The following is a 25,016-nucleotide window of genomic DNA, read 5'->3' as shown; positions in this document are numbered from 1 at the left end:
GCTCATTCATTGGTAATGTGCCATCAACAAACAGGTTATGTAAGCTTTGTAAAGATAGGAAGTCACATGATGTTATGACATCACATCAGACAAAGTCCATGTGTTTTATATGTGTTGTTAAAATGCACACCCAGCCACACAATTTTAGAAACCCCGTCAGTCTGAGTTCTTTTTTTTTCATTGATGGATTTATATTTAAGTTTGTCCTACTTAGAAATGACATACCTGTTAAATCCCTCTAAATGCCCTCTCCTCCAGGAAATACTCTCCGGTTGTGAAGGCTCGCAGTTCATGGATGAAGTAGAATGTACGGGAGACCCCCTTTTGGTCCAGGACCTGCCAACTCCAGTCCACTGGGAATGGGACTTAGAGTTAGATGATAGTCTTGCTGGATCATCAAAAACTGTAGACACGTGTGACCTCCACAGTAGTTAAAACGTCACTGATTTGTCGACACCCTCTGCTTTACAGGGGGTTTCAGAGAACAAGCGGGACAAGTCCAGTGTGTCCAGTTCCCCAATCCAGAAAGCTTCTATGATTGAAAATATAATCAATTATTTTTATATGATGAAATTGTAAATAATGATACACACTTTAAGTTGATAACACAATACGGTGATTGCAATGTTATGGGAAGTGCGGACAGTGCTTAGTGACATATATTTAATATAATTTATTATTATTATAAGATTTTAACTATATTATACCACAAAACAAATGTGACATTTGTATAGGATTAATTTGAAACGTATGTTTGTGTTATAAATTGTCTTCTTTACTCTGTGTATGGTCTTATTAAGTGAAACGCTGAATGAAACATAGGCCTATAGTTGTTTTTCTATCGCTAAAAGAGATGTGGGACGTTTTACCCCTCGCAGGAAAACCCCACGTTAGGGAAATTCCAGCATGTTAAAAAAACCAAAAAAACCCGATATGACCAGTTGGGCTCAAGCACAGAGGAGGAATTTAGTTCCATCGAAAGTGAAACAAAAATCTGTATTTGAGGTTTAAACATTACAATAATGTATTCACTTGTAAACACCTCGTCATCGTATTTGGGCTTGCTCTTGTCTTTACTTCCCTTTGGAAAGGCTGTGTGGTCAGAGGCCCGTCAAACAATAAAATAAAACTCAGATCAACTCTGTCATTCTCTCGAAACGTCACTATGACCCTGAACGCATCGCACAAAAACCAGGAAGTGTGTCGTCACTAGCAACAACAAAACCACCTGGGTTGACAGCGGCGCTGAGCAACTCGCTGTTGTTGGTCCTCTTTGACTCAGCCTGTGGCAGCTGGTTGGAGGCAGTCTGGCCGCATAACACGAATAAACGGACGAATTTAAAGCGCGTACATTTAATTATAGTCGTTGGGTGTTCGCCGGGGTGTTTTTCTTCTTCAGCGAACGGGTGAACCGTTTATCGGTTTCCGCTCATCAACGGTAGCTTAGCTTTGCTAGCAGTCCGCGACGTTCTGGCATGCGTGTGGATGGAAGAGCTCTTCCTCATTGCTTTCACCGTAAAGGTTTAGTTCTGCTTTCAGCTGCTGACCTAGTGGAGGAGAACTCCTCAGAGAGACTTCGCGTAAAAGGCCCACAAGCTGCCATGGAGCCGTGCGCGGCTATGGGCTGTGTGAACATCGGCAGTCTGACCAGCACCTTGCCGGTGATCCCGTACCAGAAGCTGACAGACCTGTACTACGTGAGCAGAGGCGGCTTCGGCACCGTGTTCAAGGCGCAGCACTCGGACTGGAGGACCACTGTGGCCATCAAGTGCCTGAAGCTCGACTGTCCTGTGGGAGAAAGGTACCCTGTGTGTTGACGTGACCACCTCGCGTGACGCTGACTATTTAGGCTTTCGATGCGTTATTAAAAGGACGTTTTTACAGAGAAGTAACTGTGCGGTTACAGACTGTCTAAGGTGGAAACAGAGCATCAAGTCTTCAATTAGTGTCACTTTTTAGGCTTTAATCAGATGTGTCCAAAGTGTCATAAACGTTGTTTCATTAATTGTCTCTTCCTGCAGCTCAGGTGAAGAAACTTGCTTAAATCCGCATATTCAAGCCTGCACACATTTATTTTAATATATATTACATGTCAGGGCTCTCTGGTAGACAAGCTATGTATTGGAGACTCCATTTCTAAGTCATATTAAATATATCTTGGTATGTCTGTGCTGTAATTACTTGTTACTTTGCCAACATGCAGTATATGCCGATATATTAGTTTAGCTGATTAATGCGACAATCAGCTTCCAAGATTCATTCCTTTGGCATGCTTCCTGTAATCCACACCCCAAACGTCATCAATGTTTTGGCTTGTTTTATTTCTTTTTGTGAGAATAAAGACTGACTTTGTGTCACTGGCTGTGTTTCAGAGAGAGGAACTGCCTGCTTAAGGAGGCCGAGGTGCTCCACAAAGCCAGGTTCAACTACATAATCCAAATCTTTGGCATCTGCAACGAGCCAGAGTTCTTCTGCATAGTCACCGAGTTCATGAGCAATGGCTCTCTGGACCTGCTGCTCCACGAGGTAGCTATATGTCATCATGTCATTTCATAAAGCTAAGAGTTGCTCTTTCAAGTAACTGCTCTAGTCCTGTGATAATAATCGATGGATCAATCTTAAAGAATGAATAAGGATTAAAGATTAATAGAACAACCGCTGTCCTTCGCTACGTGGCATTTCTATTCTTTTTCCTCTTTCCCTCAGGAAATGAGAGCTAATATGTAACTAAAGTACAAAACATGTTCTGTATTCAATCAAATTACACGGTCACAAATGTAGAGAACATCTAAGCTTTCCACAGTGCTTTCGTTTCCAAAATAGCTAAAGTGAAAGAGTCTCTTTGTGGTTTTTGGTAAGCTGCTCTGTCTCATGTATGCACCACTCGTCATGTGTATGTGTGCCATACCAGGCATTCATGCCTGTGACTCAGCAAGCAAAAGTGGAACTTGAAAGTATTCACAGTTTATGATGAAACTCAGAAACAAGCAGGGGAAGAGAAAGAAAAGCAGACAAATATAGTTTGGGGGAAATTCCTATTTGTCTTGGTGTAGTAAAATGTCTCTCCTCTCTGCCTGTGCTCTTGTTGTGCTCTGTTTCTTAGTCGGTCTCCCTGTGATGCTCTTACATTTGAAACAGAGTCTGTGGTCTCTTCCTACAGAAGGACATGTACCCCGGGCTTGCCTGGCCTTTGCGACTGAGGATCCTCTATGAGATTGCCTTAGGGGTTAACTTCCTTCACAACATGAATCCACCCCTCTTGCATCATGACCTAAAGACGCAGAACATACTGTTGGATGGAGAATTTCACGTTAAGGTGCGTCAGCAAGACTTTGGTACAGTATGACCTGGATGTGTGACAAAAAGAAACAAACATTTGAGCTTAGGTGTCGCTGAGTGTGGTTGACTGTGTGTGTGTATATGTTCAGTAAAGTCCCATGTTAACCCACAGAAACCATACAGTACGGCACAAAAAAGAAAAAAAAATAATCACCAAATTAATCAATGACAATAGTTGTTGGCAAAGTGCTGCAGCAAAATCATGTTGTGCTCTGTGTGTTATAGTAGCTCCTACTATAATAATATAACAATTATCCCACAACATGGCTATTGTTCTTAGAGCCTCAATCAGTTGATAGATGAAACGGCTGATCCAGTGAAAACAACATTTATCTAGAATTATAAATGAATGCTAATGTTCTGTTCTCACTCGGCCCAGATTGCAGACTTTGGCCTTTCAAAGTGGCGGCAGCTGTCCGTCAGTAAAGGCTCGGGGTCCAAGCCCACAGAGATGGGGGGCACAGTGATCTACATGCCCCCTGAGAAGTACGAACCATCCAAGAGCCGTCGGGCCGATGCGAAGCACGACGTGTACAGGTGAGACAGCGAAGCTCAATAACTAGTCGTTAGAAAGTGGTTGGACAATAGACAACAACAAGTGCGGCCTCCTTTAATCTGGGTTTCAGAATCTACAACATGAGTTCCATCTAAATATGTTTTATGGTCAATTAGTCAGTGGTCAAATTATTGGGCTGAATTTTGGATTGGACGAACTCTCGAAGACTTCACTGCACAGTTTATAAACTCTGACAGAGTAAATATGTGTCGAGCTGAAGCATTACAGGGAAGCAAGGTTTTCCTGACTGGCAAGCTGTCATACTGTGCCGGCATGGGGCTGTTGGCATACCAACAATCAGAAGAGTGCAGCTGTATGTGCCGGTGGTTAAAGCTGTCATTGATGCTAGGAAAGTGGTTTAATTTCAGGAATCTCTCAGAAAGAGGGTGTGGTGACTGTTACAAAAGAAGATGAACAACGTGGTTGTATGAGGTACTTATCCACAGTCGGTGTATTAACTGCAGTACAGTAGAGGACAGTCTGCACACCTCCAGCCTGGAGAAGCAGACAAAACATATTTTAGTCACCTAAACGAAAGGCCCACCTAAAAATAATCGATACCACTTTAAGTGTACACTATATTCATAATATTTCACTGCTTTACCTTAACTTTAGACAGCCGTTAATCTGAAGCTTATATCCATCTATGCTCTCTTCAAAACAACCAGACTTCATTGACAAAAGTCATTTCCCCTTAAAAAACCACGGCGACCTCGATCGGTTAGTTTGTTTGTGATATTGTGAGACTTTGGTCAATTTGAACTAACACTTTAAAAACCCAAAGTGTCCGTCTCTTTCGTGCAGACCACCGTCTACTGTAGAGTAATACACGATCACGGATACGTAGCTTAGACAATCCCACTGTGAAGAATCCAAACTATCGCTTGAATTTTTTGGGCAATGGGTTTCGATTGCTGCAACAGGTCAATTGGTCATTGTTCTTCCTCAAAGCAGCTTCTCTGGTTAGCTTGACGTAAAGTCCCTTAACTCTGAAGGGGAATACCAGTCGAAGAGAATGATGTAACTAATTTCCCTTCACTGATTCTCTCCCACATGTTTACATTGAAGCTATGCCATCATTATGTGGGAAGTGCTGTCCAGGCAGATTCCATTTGAAGGTAACACATTATCTACTTTATTATCTTTTTTTAAATTTTATTTCCAAGTTTAATGTAACTCTCTCATTCTGTCCAGTTGCTCTTTTGAGTGAACTTTCATGGTGCCACCAGACTAACACTGATCTGTATTTGTGCGATCAGAGGTGACAAACCCAATGCAGATCATGTTCAGTGTGCTTCGTGGGATGCGTCCTGACACGAGTCTGGACAGTCTGCCTCCCGACATCCCCAGCAGAGAAACCCTCATCAATTTAATGACCCGCGGCTGGACCACTAACCCTGATGAGCGACCTTCCTTCCTCAGTAAGCTCACACAAATAACCGATTTGCAGAAATTCCTTTCTGGCAGGAGTTAAACATTCCACCCTCTCAAAGGATTGCACTCTGTTGAACCTGTTTTACAGTTTGGGATAAAAAAAATCCTGCTTGTCAGTGCAAAATTGTACCCTGACAAGGCAGTGACTAAGAATCAGCTTCCTGTCACATTATGCTGCTGTCTTCACTGAATCATTTTCATAGACATTGTTCATCTCTTGCACAAAACAGACAAATATAGACATTCACTACTTACTCACATTCGTTCAGACAATAATCTTTGGCAAGTTCAGGACTAAAACTGAGTGCGTCTTATCTTCTATCTCTTTCTCACTGACACACCCACTCCAGCTCCAGAGTCACAGCAACACAGTCACATTACATAGTGTATTTTCCACGTCTTGATTTAACTGTACATTTGTGGTATTGAAACCACAAAACTGAGAACTGAACCTCAGTTGGTACTAAGTGTTTTGATGACCATACAGCTTCCTTTCATCTGTTGATAAATGTACCAGTAACAACCAAATGTGCACTAAAATCACCAGTAAACATCGACAAGTTTATGTCCACACCTGCAGCAAAGAAAAAACACATAACTGTCAGTGAAACCAGTTAAAATAGTTTTGTCCTGTCCTGTTGACTAGATATCCTACTGTGAGAACAAAACCGTAGAAATGTGATGTGTTTTCTGCCATTTCAGAGTGTCTGATTGAACTTGAGCCCATGGTGAGGACGTTTGACGAAATTGACTTCCTGGAGGCCGTGCTGGAGATCAAGAGGTCAAAGGTTAGTCAGCTCACAGTTTTTTTTTTTTAAGGATACCTTCCATACCTGTAGTTCAGTTCATTTCGTACGAACCAAGGGAAAAACTTAGACATGGTTGCATTTTAGTTCTGGTCCGGTTCCTGTTTACATTGACTTTCTACAAACGAGCCAACAGGAATAAACATGAAGTTATACAGACTGACAGGGCACTTGTTGATTGGACAGATGATAACAGTCAAAGGTCGTAGCTCAGTGGGTAGAGCGGGTTGTCCTTTAACCACAAGGTTGGCGGCTTGCAGCTGCAGTGCTGACAGAGCAAACCGTGTTTATCTGAGGGGGAACCGGAGGATGGGTGCTACGCGTCCACAAAAACGGCCTCGGTTAGCGGACCGAGACCCACCTTTTCAAGAGTCTCGGTTCGATTGTTTGGTCCGCACGAGGCTCTGATTGACGGCTTTCGCATCAGCACAAATGAACCGTACTAACCGGGGAATGGACCTGAGTGTGAACCTGCCTTAAGTGTTTAGAGATGAACTAAAGGGAGAGAGAGTTGGGCAACAACATGCAACAGAGTGCTGAAGTTAATTAGAATTGTCACAAGTTACCAGAGCCTGAAAGTGAAGTTTTATATATATATATATATATATATATATATATATATATATATTGACACTCTTTCATGTTTTTTCTTGGTTAATGAACAAAAACTGTCAATTATTAAGATTTGAATCGATTACCTGTGTTAGTTGCTTGACTTTGCTATTGTTCCAGGAAGCAGTTTTATCTTTATTGCTCCCTTTCACTAAACACCCAACTGCTGCATGGCAATTCAGAGAGCAGCTTCAGAGGAACGTAACTGAACAGTCACCGTTGTGGCTGTGCGTAACTCTGAGAGTGAAGCAGAACTTCAGTGTGAGAAACAAAACACACACATTCTCAAAAAAGACCCGTTTCTGTCACATATCAGTGATTGGTGGTTCAGTAATACTTGTCTGGGTGTTCAGAAGAACATAGTTAGTTACAATGTAATGCTGAATAATTGATGTCTGTAGATGAACAAGTGAAACCGTCCTTGAATTGTGTGTAATTTGGGACAGTTTGAATTGTACTGTGATGAAGAGGGGATTGATTTTTACAAGAAGAACACACATTTTACTTCATAATTTGACCTTAATACAGCCTTCTTCTTGGTATGTTTATGTGTGCACATGACTGAGACCATTGCAACCAGCTTTGACAGCGACGCTGGTATTGTTTGTGTTTGTGTTGTCATGGCAGAATGTGGTCTACTACAGAACCGGTTTTGAGCACTCTACCAGGTGTTTGTATTTCTGTGGATAGCCACCGTCGTAGCGCCCCAACTGTGCAAGATGTATCCATGAAACTGTCAGGTGTGTAGTTGAGATCAAAATTAATTCAAAGTACAAACATTGGCTCCATTTGGCGTCACGGCTGCTGGGATCCCATCGCTAACATGAAGTGGAAAAGGGGAAAAAAAAACAATTGCTGTGTTAAAGGATTAGTTAGTAGTTAGTGTGGTTTATTGTGTAGTGCTACTATGTTCGTATGTCTATATATTATAAGACCTGTCAATCAGTTTGTGACTAATAGCTAATTGTAATCTTGTGTTTTAAATTGTGTTACTACTAATGAATAGTCACTATTTATTGCTTTTTACTGAACTGGGATCCACAAAAAGTAGTACTTGGTGGCTTTTATATTTTCAGATATGCATTGAGTCTGAACAATGAAAGGCAGCAAAACTTCCACCAGGAACTAGTGAAGTGGATATTTAACTGTGTGGTCAGATGCATGAAAACACTTCTGCTCCAATAACTGTTTGACACCGTTTATAGTCATGTATGCTTGTTAGTAAATAAGGTGTCTTATTCGGGTTAATAGCAGATGTGATTCATTTGACTTTGGCATATTTGATTGAACACAATTGATTGTTTCCTGCTATTCGTCTCTGTCAGTATGACTCACTCCCCTCTTCTTCCTTGTTCCTCCACAGAGGATGCAGACATCCGGCTGTTGTTCAGCCGAGTCAGTGAGTGAGAAGAGGAGTGAGGATGGATCCCTGAACATGCTGAAGGACAGGCCCAGCCCCTGGCCGGTCAGTAGCTGAAATCTCTGTGCAAACATCAAGAACAAGTCTAATAATATACAGCGATACTTGGGAATCTACATATAAGCATTGTCTGTTTTTGGTATTATGTCTTCAAAGTCCCAGTGAGTCTTTAGCTTTTATACTGTGACGTATTCCCTCGTGAAACAAAATATTTGAGCGGTGCACAGTTACAAGAGGGATTTAAATCCGATCCTTTGCATTTGATTGGATCAGCTACAAAGTGGGTGGCCTTAAGTAGCTCAATACTTAAAGGACTGTAGAGGAATGTAGCTCCACACACACCTCACTTGTTGCTAAAAGTTACAGATTGAGAGATGGATGGATGTCATGATATTATTGGTTGCATATATTGTTAAATAAGTGCACAATATGACCGTGGATGTGATCTAAAAGGGCATCTTTCATATCTTCTGGACTTTAATGTCTGTGTGGAAATGTGAATTAAGCATCATTGTTTGTTCTGCCACAGCAGAGCTCCGGCTCCGGCTCAGGCTCTTGTTCCTCCCAGGACACAGATATATCTCTACCAGGCGCCCTCAGCAGCAGCAGCAGCAACATTGCTGCACCAGGTATTTACAACAGCACTGACATGTTATGCATTGGCCTCATTTACTGGAAACAAACACAGCTCACAGTGCCACGCATCAGGTTTTATGTAAATATCTGTGTACTATACAAGCCTCCTCTTCTACTCTTTCTGATACAGAGGGGCTTCCGTCGTCATTTTTACCTCATGCACTGGAGCCTCCTGAGTCTCTGAAGGACCCCACAGGCAACAATCTGAACGGCGATGTGAAAGATTTGAACATACCCAACAAGCCACGCCTGCCTGACACTGAGTATGAGACCCAGCTGGAGAACCTCAAGCTTCAGCCTCAGCAACAAGGTACACCAGTTATAGCATGATGTATGAAGTGGCTGATAATGATAATACAGTTCTGGAAATTTGAATATTATTTACAACCAGAATCTGAATCACTCCTCTCTCTCTCTCTCCTCAGTTGCAGCAGAATACTCTCCTCCATTGCGGCACTCCCCTCCCTCACAAGGCCCAATCGCCCAGTGGATCGCGACCCGCCGCGAGGAGATCGTCTCCCAGATGACGGAGGCCTGTCTGAACCAGTGCTTGGACGCCCTGCTGGCCCAAACCATGCTGATGCGGGAGGATTACGAGCTGGTGGTGACCCAGACCACACGCACCGCCAAGGTCCGCCAGCTCCTGGACAACTGTCATCGGCGCTGTGAAGACTTCTGCCGCATTGTCGTCCGCAAGCTGCGTGACAACAAGCAAACGGGCCTGAAGCCGTACCCGCCTGAAATGAGCTCCCCGATCCTCTCTTCCTGCGCACCGCCGCTGTCCATATCCTACAATATGCCCAGGAACGTGTAGCAACAGTCACCGCCAAACGAATGGAAACAATCCAGATTATAGACTGTGCCAACTTTACACTACACATAAACTCTTACTGGTACTGTTTTCGGTAAGATGGTCACCACGCTTCCTGTCAGTCCTGCCCTCAAAGAGGAACTGAAGGCTGGGTGAGCAAAAAGAGTCACAAAACTAAGCTACTCCCTTCGAAGTATATCTACTCACAAGAGATCTAATGTTTGATTCTGTGCACTCGGAATCCAAAGATTTTGAATGAATCAGTGATTTTATTTCACAATGTTAATGAGGTGATTTATTTATCGTCCCTTCATTCTGAGGGGATGTATCGCAGGGTGTCGCTCCTTTAGTACGTTATGCTTTTGTCTCCAAAGCTCAGTTTCCATTATGTGAAAGTGTGATTATTTATAGAATGCAAACACCCTCAACATCCTTTACCCTCTGAGTGAAGTCAGTGAGTATGTGGCCCTCAGTGTGTTTGTATTGAAGCACATGGTCTACGTTCAGTCGGTGAGAAGTACAAGGACGACGTCAGAGCCAGCGACCGCTAACTATGTGGTTTGGGATGTTAACAGCTTTACAGAACTGAAGTGTTGGAACGAGTCATGAGTTTGGTCACTGTGGCCGTTTGACCGTATGGAACATTTTGTCCCTGCCTTTTTTCTCCCCCTTTTTTTTTTCTTTTTTTTTACTGCTGAGCTAAGTTATTTGCTGAGACGTGGAGTAAAGAAGAAGTTCAGATTGTAATACAACACTCAGAATGAGGGGTGTGTGTGTGTGTGTGTGTGTGTGTCTGCATGTCCGTCTAGATTAAAAGTGGACCAAAGTGATCTGATTTATTTTGGTCTTCTCAGTAGTGGCCTCACCTCTCAGTATTCTTAATAATGTTCACTTGAGGCTCATCTGGAGTTAAAGTTTAACCATGCGCTTCACTTTTTTTTGATCCTGCAGAAGAACTGCAACAAATGAACAGAGAAGATCAAACCTGCGTTTCTTTTTTCAACCTTTACTGCAGGGGTGGACCAAACTCTTTTTATTGTCACGGATAGTTTTCAACCAGTTATAATGCAAGAAAGTCAGTGTTTCTATACCAGGAAACCTGTGCCTTAGCAAATTAATGTTGTGTCAAAATAACCAACAGAACAAACAGTTTATGTTTGACATTACAGTAGTTTATTTGCGTTTGTGTGCTCCTGAATTTAATTTGAATTAAATCAATACTTTTAAACTAATAAATACAGTGCATTGCCTAAGTGCCCACATACGTATTATGATATGTGTAAATCTGTATATAAATAAAGTTATAACAGGAAGAAACAGACAAATATTGATTTCTGTTCATGGCCCGAGGGCCCACTTCAAAGATTACAATGTAACAAACAGAGCAGACAGAAATGGTAGAATAATGGTTTCTGTGCCAAGAGGTTAAGACTAGGATGTGCAATTTATTAGAAATATGCTCAAGTCATATTCCAGTTTGTTTTTAAAACATCACCACTTAAAAAGTTGGTTTAGTAGTTTGGCCGCCCCGGCTGTAGTTTACCTGCTGTGCAGTCACTGGTCAGTTCATCACTCTGGACTCAACTTACTCTACAGTAGCTGTGCTTCCCCATCTGATCAAAGTGATGGTAACACCTGTTACTTTTATATCATTATCTCTCTTTCTCCTGTACATAGATCAATAACATTCAGCGAGGCGTAATCCTGTTAAATGCAAGAAAATACACACATTCATATCAAGGCAGTAGTTTTTATGTATACATAATACTGAGTAATAGTTTTCTTTACTTCACTCATACACGCAGTATATATGTTCTTAGTGCCAGAAAGAATCACATTATTTCTGTTTCCATGACACAGTTTGAACCTTCAGTCTTCCTAATCGCCATGTTTTTATATGTGTATTTAATTGGACTATAACATTTACTTTTGATTAATTTAACAATTATTTCCTTGATAATCGTTTGGTCTATAAAATGGTAAAAAGTTCTGTTTATAGTTTTCCAAAGTCCAATATCTTCAGATTTTCCCTTAATACAAATGTTTCTTGTTGTTTGCACATATGCCTCTCATTAAGGGCCTTACTGTCCTCATCACTGCCTTCACGGATCACTTAACTCCAAACGTTGTCATAGTTTACAGTGTTGTGTCATTTACTGTCTGTATATCCTCCAATTCCACAGACCTTTGTGTGCTTCCCCATCAGTCGGTCCAAAGAAAGTTGAAGTTCCATAAAGAACTTAACTAACACAGTGGGAAATGAGCCACAGCAGGTTTTTCTTAGTAAGAAATCGCACACAATTATATTATAGCATTTAAAAGACAACAGGAAGGCCAAGCAAGGTCGCTACGTTTCCATCATGTCGGGCCTTGTGTTCGATAACTGTGCCTCATATTCTGATTTTGGACGACGGGCAAAAGCCTTTCACACGTATCGAGAAACGCTGAGTAGAAATACTACAAATGTGATATCTTAAAGTGTTGTAACATATTTTGTACTGTCGAGGATAGTTTCATCTCTTTTATATATATTTTCATTTGTGATCACTTGTTTAAAACTCATGCATTATTTTTGTCAAGTGATGATTTGTAATTTGTAGAATCGCCTTCTGCAAAATACATAAATATATATATATATATATATATGTGTATGTATAATGTAGTGTCCATGTCATCAGATCAAACAAGAATATAATGTGTTACAGAATGTGCAGTTGATCTGTAGCTGTGGTTTCAAACCAGGATTTTTCATATTGTATCAAACTCTTCATTAAAATGAATACTCTGTTTTTACTTCTGCCTGCCGTCTTATTTTTATTTTTTATTTTTTTTATGTAACATTAATTCAATGGGAAAGTTTACTCTATTTTTACAGTCTGCTCATATAATGTTACCATCTATATAGAGCTGCTATAGGGATACCAAGAGGGTTTATGTATAGCCATAGATTACTACCAGGACAGGCCCAGGAGCCTCAGACGTCAGGGTTGATGCACCTGCTAAATGTCACTGAAAGAGACGCATGATGACCCAAAAAAAACCTCAAAAAGGCTGCTATGTGTTGTAAAAATGACAACAAAAGGCACATAATTACCTTTAGTATCAATTTTAGTTTTGGTGTCTTACTTCTATATACATGGAGGAGGGGTGGGGGGATTTTATATGTGTGTATGGATATATATCTCTGTCTCTACCTATAGTTTTTGACCCCAGTTTGAACCCATGTTGTGTGTTTTTGTCGCCTTTGTTTTGTTGGTCATCTTGCTTCGTAGAATCTCTTCAGGCTGTTTATGTGTCCCTGTACTTGTCTGTAATCACTTATTGCGCAATATAAAAATAACGAAAAAAGAAAAGCAGCTGTTGAGACAGTCACAGTGCATTAGTTATTCTTTAACGACGGATCATTTTATCGCAATATATTCTGTATCGTATATCTACGGTCTGTACCCGGTGAGTTGACAGCTTGGCTACCTCCGTCCTATAAAGCTGCCAGGGGCCGGGGACGAGGTCTGCTTCTCTCTGAAAATAGCACTGGGCAAAACATGTGTGTGCAGTTCGTTTGGTGCTGGAAAAACACCCGTTGTGTTTGTGCCGGGCTGCAGGGATTACAACATCGACCGTCCTGTTGCTACCGCTCAGATGTTATTTCACCAATGTCTCACTGCCTGGTTCAGAGGAGCAGCACTGGTCTGACGACACTCTACACGTAACAAACCTGTTGATCTTCTATAAGTAAGCAAACAAAGTAAGCTCACCTTTTTGTCCTCTTTACATATTGGCCGTTTGTGTCCTAATCTACAACCGTAAGTATGTTTTGTTCCTGTCTAAAGAGCAGACTATGGGCGAAAATGTTTGTGTGTGAAAGATCATTACTGGGAGATATATTTTTTGTATAGTGGACATATTCAGGCTTGAGAAGTGTAATTAGACATTAAAACGTATATTTAAAGAAAATTGTGTAATAGTTATATGGAAGAACAGTTTGTTTTGTCTGTCAAACAGGAATAATCTCCTTTAATTCCAGCCCTTTCATCTTCACACCAGCACTGCAGTAATGGAGGATCTGAGGCAGAAGATGGGAGTCATGTCACAGACAATATGCCCAAGTTCACGGACTCCATCTGACGGGGACTTAAAGGCCCAGAATAATGGGAAAGAAGAGAAAATGCAGTTGAGGAGGGAAATCTCCCTTACGAATGGGATCTGCCTCATTGTCGGGAACATGATTGGCTCTGGGATCTTCGTCTCACCGAAGGGTGTACTCATGCACAGTTGCTCTTACGGGCTGTCTTTGCTGATTTGGGCTGTGGGAGGCATCTTCTCAGCGTTTGGGGCTTTGTGCTACGCGGAGCTCGGCACCACCATCCCCAAATCTGGAGCCAGCTACGCCTACATCCTGGAGTCGTTCGGAGGCTTCCTTGCTTTTATCCGTCTGTGGACGTCCATCCTGCTTATTGAGCCGGCCAGCCAGGCTGTGATTTCCTTAACCTTTGCCAACTACCTGGTGGAGGCTTTCTACCCCACCTGCCAGCCGCCATACGATGCTATCCGGCTTATCGCTGCAGCCTGCCTCTGTAAGAAACACTCCTGTGTAGGTCTACAGTTCATCATCCAGAAAGAGATTGCAAGGAAAAAGTCTGCGCAAAATACAGGGAGGAAAAACTCCCAGTACTGCCTACTAGTGTTTGATATTTACACTGCGATACCCACTTTGGCCTCACCCCAGTTCCTGACTTCAGCTCAACTGTGTCGACAGACTGACTCAGATCAAGCGCTGAAACAAAACACTTACACTTAAAGTTACAATCTTTAAGATTTTCCTTTTCAGTGCAGCATGTAACCCAGCGTTACTCTTTGTGTCTAATTGAACTCAGCCTCACTCTGCTAACGCCGCATCTGAGCTGTGAGACATTACTGCTAATGCAAGGGTGAAACACATGGCTTTACATGAAACACAATGTATATGTCAGTTTAGATAATATTTTTAAGTTTTAAACAGCTTTCGTTTTACCCATGACATGAGCAGAAACAAGTGGTGCAATGGTATTATAGCCACATTCATCCCAGTATGAAACTCAGTAAGCCTGTGTGGAACTTGCACCAGCTATAGTTAGACTGTGGACAAGTGTGGTTTACAGCCTAGCTTTGTGCTGTGCAGAACGTAGTACGCAGAAGTGCCAGTTAGCTGAGAGAGCAGCAATACCACGAGCTGATCTACTAAGAACTGAGTTTCTGTTTCTGTACCCTCATACAGACTTATACAGACATACAGACTACGTGACACACAGGAGATGTTCAGCAATCTCTGGCACACGGCTGAGCGATAGCATGCTTCTATTAGCTAGCTTTTGACATTCAAGTTGATGCAGATTGAGTTTCACAAACAGACAAACATGGTTTTGTTTTGTTTCCTGAATGATTCATCTTTGAAAATGCAACCTAACAAGAAAGCAGAAGTTGTACCCAAAGCTGTATTAGGCCTTGTTTGTATAAATGAACTTCTCAATCATGGAGATAAAGGTTCATTTATTGCCGTATTCCTCTGGTTTGTCCAGGTATGCTCACCTTCATTAACTGTATCTGTGTGAAGTGGGGGACACTGGTCCAGGACATTTTCACTTACACCAAAGTCATGTCGCTCTGCCTCATCATCATTGTAGGACTAATGAAAATAGCAACTGGTAAGACTACGTTGGAATAAAATTGCATCGGTGGAAACAAGATAAATATGTGCTTTACACTTTGATTTATCTTGATGTAGGAGAAACAAAGAGCTTCGACAGTCCGTTTGAGGGCTCCTCCACAGAACCCGGAGCCATTGCTTTGGCCCTCTACTCAGCTCTGTTCTCCTACTCCGGCTGGGATACACTCAACTTTGTCACTGAGGAGATTAAGAATCCAGAGAGGTAACACACGTACAAACACAGGCATACGAAGATGGAAATGTACACACGTTTGAACCTTAGACTTGAAGTCTCTGACTAGGTTGAGTAGGGTAATACAGGTGCTGAAACGAGCCAGTGGGAATGATACTAAAAACTATTTGATAAATTGGAACTGAACAGTTTTTGATGTTACCCAGTCAGACATTTGTTTGCTTTATTTAAACCTGGTACAATCAATATTTTCGTATTTACAGTGGTTATAATGACTACTATATGTGAAAAGCTCTGCTCGTAATGATGATTATCTTGACTCTACAGTTACTCTTATCTCTACGGAGGATTTTTCACTTTAATATTTGGGCTTTCCTGCCCTCAACTGTATTGTTTTGGTTCAGTCTCACTGCTCTCATCATCCTTGTTTCCAGACACATAAGCAGCGAAAAAAGCTCTAAAAAAACAACTGTACACTTCCTGCCCAACACTAAACGTTAGATAGACAAATGTAGCAGCTAGCTGGTGAAGTTAGCGGAGCATTTAGCATCTTAAGCGGTATTTCCCCTTTAGGAGTCGGTGGAGACCAAACACAGAGCTAATAGAGAGCAAATACTGGACTTTCAGTTGTCATTTGTTGCACAAACAGGACTAAATCAATGCCAATGTTGCTCGATAGCATGCTGGACGTGCTACTGTACTTTTGTGTTTACAGCTTATTTCTGCTGCCTCCAAGTGGCCAAAATATTACTTATTGCAGGTCAACGCTGTCTTTTCAGAATACCTTAACAAGACATTTTGTATGGAGCCAGATGTAATTCTCCAGTATATTGGATGCTCATCCGTTTGCATTTTTAGGTGAATTTGAGCTGGGATCATCCTAGTTACCTGTACAATCTTTAACTGAACAAAGGAAAATGGGCTGCAGACGTTGAAATTGCAACTTGAGTAAAACAATGTTTTTACATGAATCCTCTGTAATCTGTTTACTGCAGCTTTGCAGTGAGTCACAAAACGCTCTCTGTGTATCGTTGTTCTAGGAATCTTCCGCTGGCCATTGCCATTTCCATGCCCATCGTGACCATCATCTACCTGCTGACCAACGTGGCCTACTATGTGGTCTTGGACATGACGTCTCTGTTGGCCAGTGATGCAGTTGCTGTGGTAAGACTACGGTCTGTAACCTGAGAGAGATTATTCACTCTGCTGCTAAATATAGTCCTGAAATTGTTGACCCAGGAACGTTTTGCCATGTTAATTTGACCCCACAGACATTTGGAAATGCAGTCCTCGGGCCATTCAAGTGGATCATCCCTGTTTCAGTGGCCATGTCCTGCTACGGAGGACTCAATGCTTCTATCATTTCTGCCTCACGGTAATCAGGAAGTGCTGAACAGGTGCTGACTTTGGGCTCCCATCGTGACGAGTGTTTTGCCAGTAACTTTCCATCTTTGTTGATGATGCAGGTTGTTTTTTGTCGGCGCCAGAGAGGGCCACCTCCCCAACAGTCTGAGTCTGATTCACCTGCAGCGCTACACACCCATACCTGCACTGCTGTTCAATGTGAGAACCATTCATCTTATTATTCATATTCCTCTACTGCATAAACGTACATGTCACTTCAAAGGATAAACAGACTGGAACATGAATATATTCATTTGTGCTCTGCAGGGGTTAATGAGTCTGATCTTCCTGTGTGTAGAGGACGTGTTCCAGCTCATCAACTACTTCAGCTTCAGTTACTGGCTCTACGTGGGTCTGTCTGTGGCCGGCCTCATCTACCTGCGCATCACTCAGCCAGACAGACACAGGCCTGTGAAGGTGCTGCTTTATTCAGTGTTCAGACCATGCAGAATAAAATTAAATGAATATGGTTCATAGTGTATGCATGTGTGCCTACCAGTGGCGGGCCGTCAGGGCCTGCAAGGCCTACTCTGCTGGACTAAACAGAATCATAAAGTTATAGCTATTTTATAATTTAATATTTTTTCCTTAAATACATTACATGTATTATAATTTATAAAAATATTATCTTACTTTCTCATTGCACAGCTACTGTCTTCCTCAGTTGCTCTGCTTCCAGTGCAGCTTGTTTAAAGTAGAGCTTTTATCCAATCAGATTTCACCTCTGTGTCTCCAGGTAAGAAGAGAGGCCCGAGGCCTGCAGACTCACCAGTGCCTCCATGTGCAGTTTACGTGAATGGGGACGATATTGTTGATTGTCATAGTGTTCAACCAATCAGATCTTTAGTTTGACATGTTGGGCGTATTCTTTGACGTGCCAGAGCTGCTAGTTGGCCTACAGCTACGTCAGCATTAACACACAGCTCAGTTTTCAGGAGTAGTGCTGCAGTGAGGTGCAGGGTGTGCTGTGATTGGTCAGTGGGTGAGCACGTGACTATTGGAAAATGAAACTTAACTTGCCAGCAGAGCTTAGTTGGAGGAGTAAGAGTTCAAATTGAAAGATATGGAAGAAATTATAACATTTTTAGGGTTTTGCTTGGTGTAGTTTATTTATTTTTTTACCTAGCTTTGTTTCTTCAACACTCAATGGCTGAATAAGGAGGAGAAACGGATTTAGTGGCGGAGTTACTGACAACGTCTTTCTCAAGAAAGACATTTCAGGAAAAGCTGGACATCGTAAGAAATGGTCAGTCAACGCCACAGCTGGCAGCCCTGACTCAGCCAGGAAAAGGATTTGTATGAATGGTATTTCTTGCTGACAGCGTCGGAGAAGCGTTGCGCATTTTATGGCTGGGATTGGAGCTATGCTACGCTAACCTGAGGACACCATAGCATTTGAAAACTTTTGGAGAGACTCGAGTGGATCTACAACTCAACGAACACGTTCGCAGGGAAACATCTCCACAACTGCGGCCCGACATGCGGTCTGGGCCAGCCGCCGGCGCCCCAACGTGTGGTCTGCGCATAGTAACTTTACTACCTTTCATTTGTCTATCGTGTCGTTTTTATAAATAGTATTTGAATGGCTCGTGCTCTTGTGTGGTGGAATGCGTGGATCCGCTGCAGGTTTGCTGGATTGGTTAGCTCTACGCATCTCATTACAGGTACTTGAGTAGATGGAGAATACGGTGTGATGAATCAGATGAGGTTATTATAGGTCATTCAACTGTGAGTAGGACAGCACAGAAGGCCCAGGTATAAAATGCACGGCCCGCCACTGATAACTACTGTACATACACAATGCTACAGGTCCTGTGTAATAATATTTAAATTATAGTTATGGTCTGAAGTGATCATTTCTGTAATAATTTCATTTTGAACCCCATATTTATCCCTTGTTTATACATCTGCAGTTACATTTGGATTCAAGACTCAAATTGTATTTGTTACATTCTCATGCAGTGAAATGCAGTGTGAGTTAAACAAGAATAGAAAAATAAATGTATTATTTGCTGTATAAGTATTACATTAACGTGTATATTCACCATCCCGATTGCCTAAAGCTGTTTCTTTATCCTCTTCAGCTGACTTAGCTTGTTACAGTCCAAAACTAAATGAACAAAGAAATATGACTAAGTCACTGAGTAGAGAGTTTAGTGGGTCTGTCATGTTGTGCCTACTCTTATAAACACAATCTGAAGCACTGACAGTTTCCATAGTTTACGTATTGGCTTTCATCTTCACTCTGCATGTAGATACTCAGATATCAGTTTACAAACTAACCCGAGCTGTGTCTTTTTCTCTCCACAGTTGTCTTTGTTCTTCCCCATCATCTACTGTCTGTGTAGCCTGTTCTTAGTCATCGTGCCTCTGTACGGAGACACCATCAATTCTCTCATAGGAATTGGCATTGCACTGTCTGGGGTGCCCGTCTTCTATGTGGCCATTTACCTGCCTGATGAGAGGAGGCCCAAATTCATACGCAAGTTAAACAGTAAGCTCAAATGTCCGCGTGCAGAAAATATAATATTTGTGCAGCAGAATACGTGTTTTTGTTCGAGCCGTGTTCAAACATGTGAAGAGGAGGTAACAAAAAGACAGACATTTCCTGTACATGAGGCATGAAATTATTAATCACAAGCATACACCCTTCACCCAGTTTGTCAAACATGTGTCACATGATTTGATATCACAATACAAAACACAGCATTAATCATCTTGTATTATGAGAGTCAGCTGTCAGCAACCTCTCCACTTCCACGTCTTCCTTCCTCTCACCTCTCACCTCTTTTCCTCCTCCAGACTTTGCCACCAGATCTGTCCAGATGCTGCTCTACTGCTGTCTGACTGAATTTGACACTGAGACAGAAGCACAAGCAGGCGGTAAAACGCAGTGAGCTGCAGACAATCCATCGCTCATTGACCAGTTTTCTGCCCGGAGGCCTCCGTCTTGTCCATGTGTCAACGTTCATTCCTCTCACGAACGCAGAAAGGCAAGGCCTTGCATGGACGGAGTGACGTGGCGCAGGCGCGCAACGTTTGAGAGGATTACTTCTCCCGGGTCAAGTTTAAAAAAGGCCCGACATGTCAAATGACTCACCGCGAAGGAGCAGGCACTTGAGAAACGGCAAACTGTTGCTTTCTTTTCTACAGAGATCAAGGAATATCTTCTATGAGGATTTCATCAAACTATGGAATAAATATGTCCAGATATATTTTTGGAGTTTGTATGTGAATAACAAACGTATGCAAATGTAAACACTATAAAATTGTCAATTACAACTAATATTCTGGGATTGGTTCCTGAGCAGCTGTGTATTTCAGTCAAAAATGTATTTTGACCAATTGAATGAAGCTTTTCACCAAAAAAACAACACATGACCTAAAGACCTTACACTGCATTATCTGACTGAGCTTTGGTACGTGCTACGTTTGCATCACGTTATTTCAGAGCATGTTTATGGAAAAACACTCCTGCAACTGGGTGATAGCTCACTCACAAACTCACTCGCCATCAGCAGGCTTCAGCCTCTCCACAATGGGGAGCTGTTTCGTTACTCTACGGGAGAGAAAAGTAGGATTGTCCTCGACCAAAGAAATACTTAGCTGAACACTCATACAATTTTGTCAACTAATCGATTAATTGATTTAATCAACATATCTGTAAAACTGAGTTTCTCCAGAACAAAATCACACAAAATCACCCCCTTTTTTTGGGGGAAATAAGTCATTCAGCATTAAAAAAATCTTTAAAAAACACAATCGACTAAAGAAATCTTTGACGCCTGAGATGAAAATGAATAAATGACCACGAGGGGGCAGGGGAGTAGCGAGAGGTGGAGCACGTCATGCTGTTGCGGTTTCTTGTCTTGCTTAGGTAGCGCAGGTCGGACTGGAAGTGTAGGTCCCCACAACAAATGATGATGTATGGAACCATTTATAAGACGCAGCATGGAGAGTTGACTTTGACAATCTCTACTTGTTCTCTTATAAACTGTAACACTTATAGTTTCAGACATTTAGTTTGTCTTGAATGTATGTTTATATTTCTGTTTCTTCATCATATTGCCTTGTGAATAAACTGCATATGTTTTAATGCATCCTATTATTTAATTATTTTAAGTATCATTTTCTAAAAGTCACTGTTCACATTGACAAAAAAATGGTAATTTTTTTACAGCTTTGCAATAAAAATATATGTATTCTTAGTCAACCAGATTAAAAACGAGATGTCATGATGAAACCTTACTGTCGAATTGACTGGTGGACCTCATACACACTCACGGGACTGAACTCAATCACACATCTCACTTTCATCTTATTATTGGGTTGCACTTTGTTTCCAACAGAAGCTCACAAAAAGCTGTATTTTTGTTCTGATTCAATTCATTTATTGTAAAATCATCATCATTCATAAAATATTTCAACACTGATGTTCAGGAGCATCAGCTGTTCAAACATCCTGCAGTTTCATATCTTTTAGATTATTAACATGTATCTGAATGAGGCCCGTGTGAATACAACAGAAAGATAAATTCACTGTTAGGAACTAGATTTCTCTGAAGCCTTATTATTCCACACATTAGGAGATCTCTGCCTAAAGGAAGGTGCAGTTGGCGGTATCGAACTCGGGACAGATCCACTTATTGCTGAACTGGTTGTATCCCTCAGCACTGATCAGGTCACTTCCTGACCAGAGGAAAGCACACATGGTATTCATTATTATGGTTTCTTTTGGAGTAAAACATTGACATAGTTTAATGAATGAACAATCTCATGGTGTCAGATTAAATATTTACCGTCCATCAGGTTCTGGAGGCTGCAGTAGTTTGTGCTGTTATCAGCTGGATCTTTGGAGAACTCAGACACGGCCTCTCCCTGCACATCAGAAACATCAGGAAGGAAATGTCAAAGAGGCTGATTAACTTCTGAACTCTTTTGAATTTAATTTTCTTTTCAGTAGCTTTAAAGTCAGAAAAATAACATCTCCTCTCACTGTGTCACATTTTTTTCTATTTCATGTGATTATTAAAGTCCATGCTGCAGCTGTTAATGTTCACAGAGCAGATGTTGCATCCTGTGACCAAGCAGAGATGGATAATGCTTTATGATGGTGTTTGGGTTGCATGAAACCTACAGGGCTAAAGGGTCAAATGCACGTTAGACAAGGTGCTTGTGAATTCAAAGCCTCATTTCTCACATGTTATCTTGGATATGGGGAGACCACAGGACTCACAAGACACTCATTAGTCATGTTAGGGCAGAGAAATAGAAAGCTTTCATGATCAACAGTATCTAAAGTTGATCTTTAATGATTTTTCTGATGTTTTGAATGATACATGAGCCTCTAAGTTATGCCAGTAATAAACATAACGCTCACTGCTCTGCTCTGCAGGTTGTTTGGCATCTTGTGTGAAGATGTCACTGGAAAGATCGTGAGCCAGATTAAAGCCTGGCAGATCGGGCAAAGCTGTCTCTATGCAGGAGAGACCTCCGATACATCAATTATTTTTGTGAAAATAATCCACATTTCCAGCATTGACTTGTGACCAAGTAAATAGAGACAGATAATGGTTTATGATGGTGTTTCAAGATGTCATCATACTTGCTTGAAGTAAAACTTCCAAACATGTTAATGCTTGCACCATGAGATCAAAACCTGTATGATGATTACATCTGGTATTCACTTGAATTAATCAAACAAGTCCTGTGGTCTTGAACAAAGCTTTTCCAGCACAGCTGAAATTAAGTAGCTTTTAATTAAAGACACAGTTTAAGTTTTGTATGAGCTGCGTCCGTCTGTTTATTCATTCAGAGGAATTAAAAAAAAAGAAGCACTTACAGTAACTTTGCAAACGGTGGACTGCTCGAGAAGAAACTGGAGGTCGTTGACTGTTTTGGTTGCCGGAGACGTGTGCGTGGCTTTGATCACGTAAGGAGCTGTCGACACAAGCTGCAGAGCAAATTCAGTCAAGTCAAGGAAATGTCCTACACTGTGCATCAGGTACTTATCATAGCCTCCACTTACCGGCACTATAGGGAGCATAATATGAAAGGATAAATATACTATATTTGATTAGAATTGACACTGCTGCAAACAAGTGAATACAGGCATTATGGTCTATTTAAAAAAAATGTAATTAAGGACAATGTACATTATCTCTATGAGGAAATTCTATCATCAATCAGCTGGCTTCCTGCATCTGATTCTCAATTACATTATTGCTGGAAATGTGGATTATTTTCCCAAAAAATAATTTATGTATTACACTTTCACAATAAATGAGTTGACTGAGACGTTTCCAACCTCGTACGAGCACCTCTCTCCTGTATAGAGACAGCTTTGCCCGATCTGCCAGGCTTTAATCTGGCTCACGATCTTTCCAGTGACATCTTCGCACGAGATGCCAAACAACCTGCAGAGCAGAGCAGTGAGCGTTATGTTTATTACTGGCATAACTTAGAGGCTCATGTATCATTCAAAACATCAGAAAAATCATTAAAGATCAACTTTAGATACTGTTGATCATGAAAGCTTTCTATTTCTCTGCCCTAACATGACTAATGAGTGTCTTGTGAGTCCTGTGGTCTCCCCATATCCAAGATAACATGTGAGAAATGAGGCTTTGAATTCACAAGTACCTTGTCTAACGTGCATTTGATCCTTTAGCCCTGTAGGTTTCATGCAACCCAAACACCATCATAAAGCATTATCCATATCTGCTTCATCACAGCATGCAACATCTGCTCTGTGAACATTAACAGCTACAGCATGGACTTAAATAATCACTTAAAATAGAAAAAGAATACATAAAATGAACTTTAAGATTGCCCAAAGGCACCCACAGAACCCTCACACACAGTTTGATTCAACACAGGCTAAGCAAATCTATAAATACTCAGAAATGAACATTACCATTTGACTTTGCACTGTGAGGTTCTGTCAGCCAGTGAGATGGTGAGTGTGGCCCCGAGGAGCAGAGCTGAAGCGACTAACAGGAATCTCAGGTCCATTCTGAAGGCAGGTGGATCGGGAACAGCGTGAGGTGAAGTGTGTGGACGTCTTCTGAATGTGTCTGCTCGCTCTGCCCAGAGGGCTTAAAAGACCAGCTCACGGGTCATGTGGAAAACTGGAAGAGAGGACAGCACAACATTGATTAACATGCACCGCGGCATGGGAAAGAAAGGGAGTGGAGGAAACCGAAGATATAAATATCACAGAGTTAACACAGGGAACGTTATTTTCACAACAATTAGACTATTTTATTATGTGTAACCATTTAAACTACGGCTGTAAAAACTTCTCAGATCGATTTCACACCTTCTGCAGCCATTGCTTGCAATTGAGGATCCTTTGAACTTGCAGAGAAGTGGATCTTGATCACAATGAGTTCATAACACATCTCACATGTCCAGTGTACATGCAGGTTTTGAGATATTTGTCTATATATATAAGGAATGGAAATTGAATAGAGTTTTGTTTGTGGTGCTCACAACATTGACGGATTACATCAAAGCAGCACAAAAAAACAACATTTCTCACTTCACTGGCTCTTCAGCTGGTAAATGCTTCGCCACGTTCACCAGCTTGACGCTAACTTCGTCTGCTGAGCAGGTGATGAGCAGGTGATGTGCAGGTGATGTGCAGTGTTTTCCTTCTTCTTCTTTTTGCAGAAAACAGCAGTCTGCTGTGGCCAAGCATTACAAGAGGGCCGTGAGAGTCAACCAAAACAGTGAGCTGAAAGAAGATTCAAAACCAAGTTTTTAGGGGCTTAAAGAAGCTTTGACAAAGACTTTAAACAACCGCTTCCTAGATTCATGTTAATTACGTGTCTTAACTCAAGCACTGGAACATAGTTGTGTAATCAGTGATCAGAAAAATGTAACCAGAAATAGAAAAAGAAAGTGGAGCAGAGGACACAACCTGCATGTTCTTGATAACAGACTTCAGATGGACTGAGGAGCTGCAGGGTGATAAAACCGAGGAGGCTTCTGTGGTACGGGAGGAGTCTGATAAAAGAATCGTTATGTGTGTTTAGGGCCTAAAACCTGCGAGCATGGAGTTTGAAAAAAGTCTATATTGGTCCCTAAGTGCGTAGAACATTGTTATTAATTTATCATC

At 41.5% G+C, this 25,016-nt stretch overlaps 3 protein-coding genes across 5 annotated transcripts; 2 read left to right on the top strand and 1 right to left on the bottom strand.

Moving 5' to 3' along the window:
- The first annotated feature begins 1,297 nt into the window (after positions 1–1,297).
- Positions 1,298–12,372, top strand: ripk2 (receptor-interacting serine-threonine kinase 2). 2 transcript variants are annotated; one of them, XM_079172627.1, is made up of 11 exons: positions 1,298–1,801; positions 2,373–2,526; positions 3,161–3,316; positions 3,719–3,876; positions 4,964–5,013; positions 5,155–5,316; positions 6,032–6,117; positions 8,111–8,212; positions 8,700–8,796; positions 8,934–9,113; positions 9,229–12,372. In XM_079172627.1, the coding sequence occupies exons 1-11, from the start codon at positions 1,476–1,478 to the stop codon at positions 9,615–9,617; spliced, it is 1,860 nt and encodes a 619-aa protein (XP_079028753.1). In that variant the 5' UTR covers positions 1,298–1,475; the 3' UTR covers positions 9,618–12,372. The 2 variants fall into 2 exon arrangements, with proteins under 2 accessions (XP_079028753.1, XP_079028752.1); XM_079172626.1 differs by having other exon boundaries at positions 8,697–8,796.
- Positions 12,373–13,210: 838 nt separating this feature from the next.
- LOC306706191 (Y+L amino acid transporter 2) lies at positions 13,211–20,990 on the top strand. 2 transcript variants are annotated; one of them, XM_079173151.1, is made up of 10 exons: positions 13,211–13,346; positions 13,659–14,188; positions 15,170–15,295; positions 15,376–15,520; positions 16,531–16,654; positions 16,762–16,865; positions 16,957–17,053; positions 17,162–17,311; positions 19,205–19,388; positions 19,697–20,990. In XM_079173151.1, the coding sequence occupies exons 2-10, from the start codon at positions 13,669–13,671 to the stop codon at positions 19,789–19,791; spliced, it is 1,545 nt and encodes a 514-aa protein (XP_079029277.1). In that variant the 5' UTR covers positions 13,211–13,346; positions 13,659–13,668; the 3' UTR covers positions 19,792–20,990. The 2 variants fall into 2 exon arrangements, with proteins under 2 accessions (XP_079029277.1, XP_079029276.1); XM_079173150.1 differs by having other exon boundaries at positions 13,211–13,359.
- A 494-nt stretch (positions 20,991–21,484) lies between these two features.
- On the bottom strand, positions 21,485–23,908 carry LOC306706066 (uncharacterized protein; the record flags this gene model as incomplete). The annotated part of the gene is made up of 5 exons (XM_079172977.1): positions 21,485–21,583; positions 21,694–21,772; positions 22,737–22,847; positions 23,202–23,310; positions 23,811–23,908. 5 exons carry the CDS (start codon positions 23,906–23,908, stop codon positions 21,492–21,494), a joined length of 489 nt encoding a protein of 162 aa, XP_079029103.1. The 3' UTR covers positions 21,485–21,491.
- Between the last annotated feature and the right edge of the window lie 1,108 nt (positions 23,909–25,016).

Source organism: Pholis gunnellus (genome assembly GCF_910591455.1).
Source record: "Pholis gunnellus genome assembly, chromosome: 14".
Lineage (NCBI taxonomy): Eukaryota > Metazoa > Chordata > Actinopteri > Perciformes > Pholidae > Pholis > Pholis gunnellus.
The sequence above is the reverse complement of the archived record's forward strand: the minus strand, read 5'-3'. Positions and strand labels throughout refer to the sequence as shown.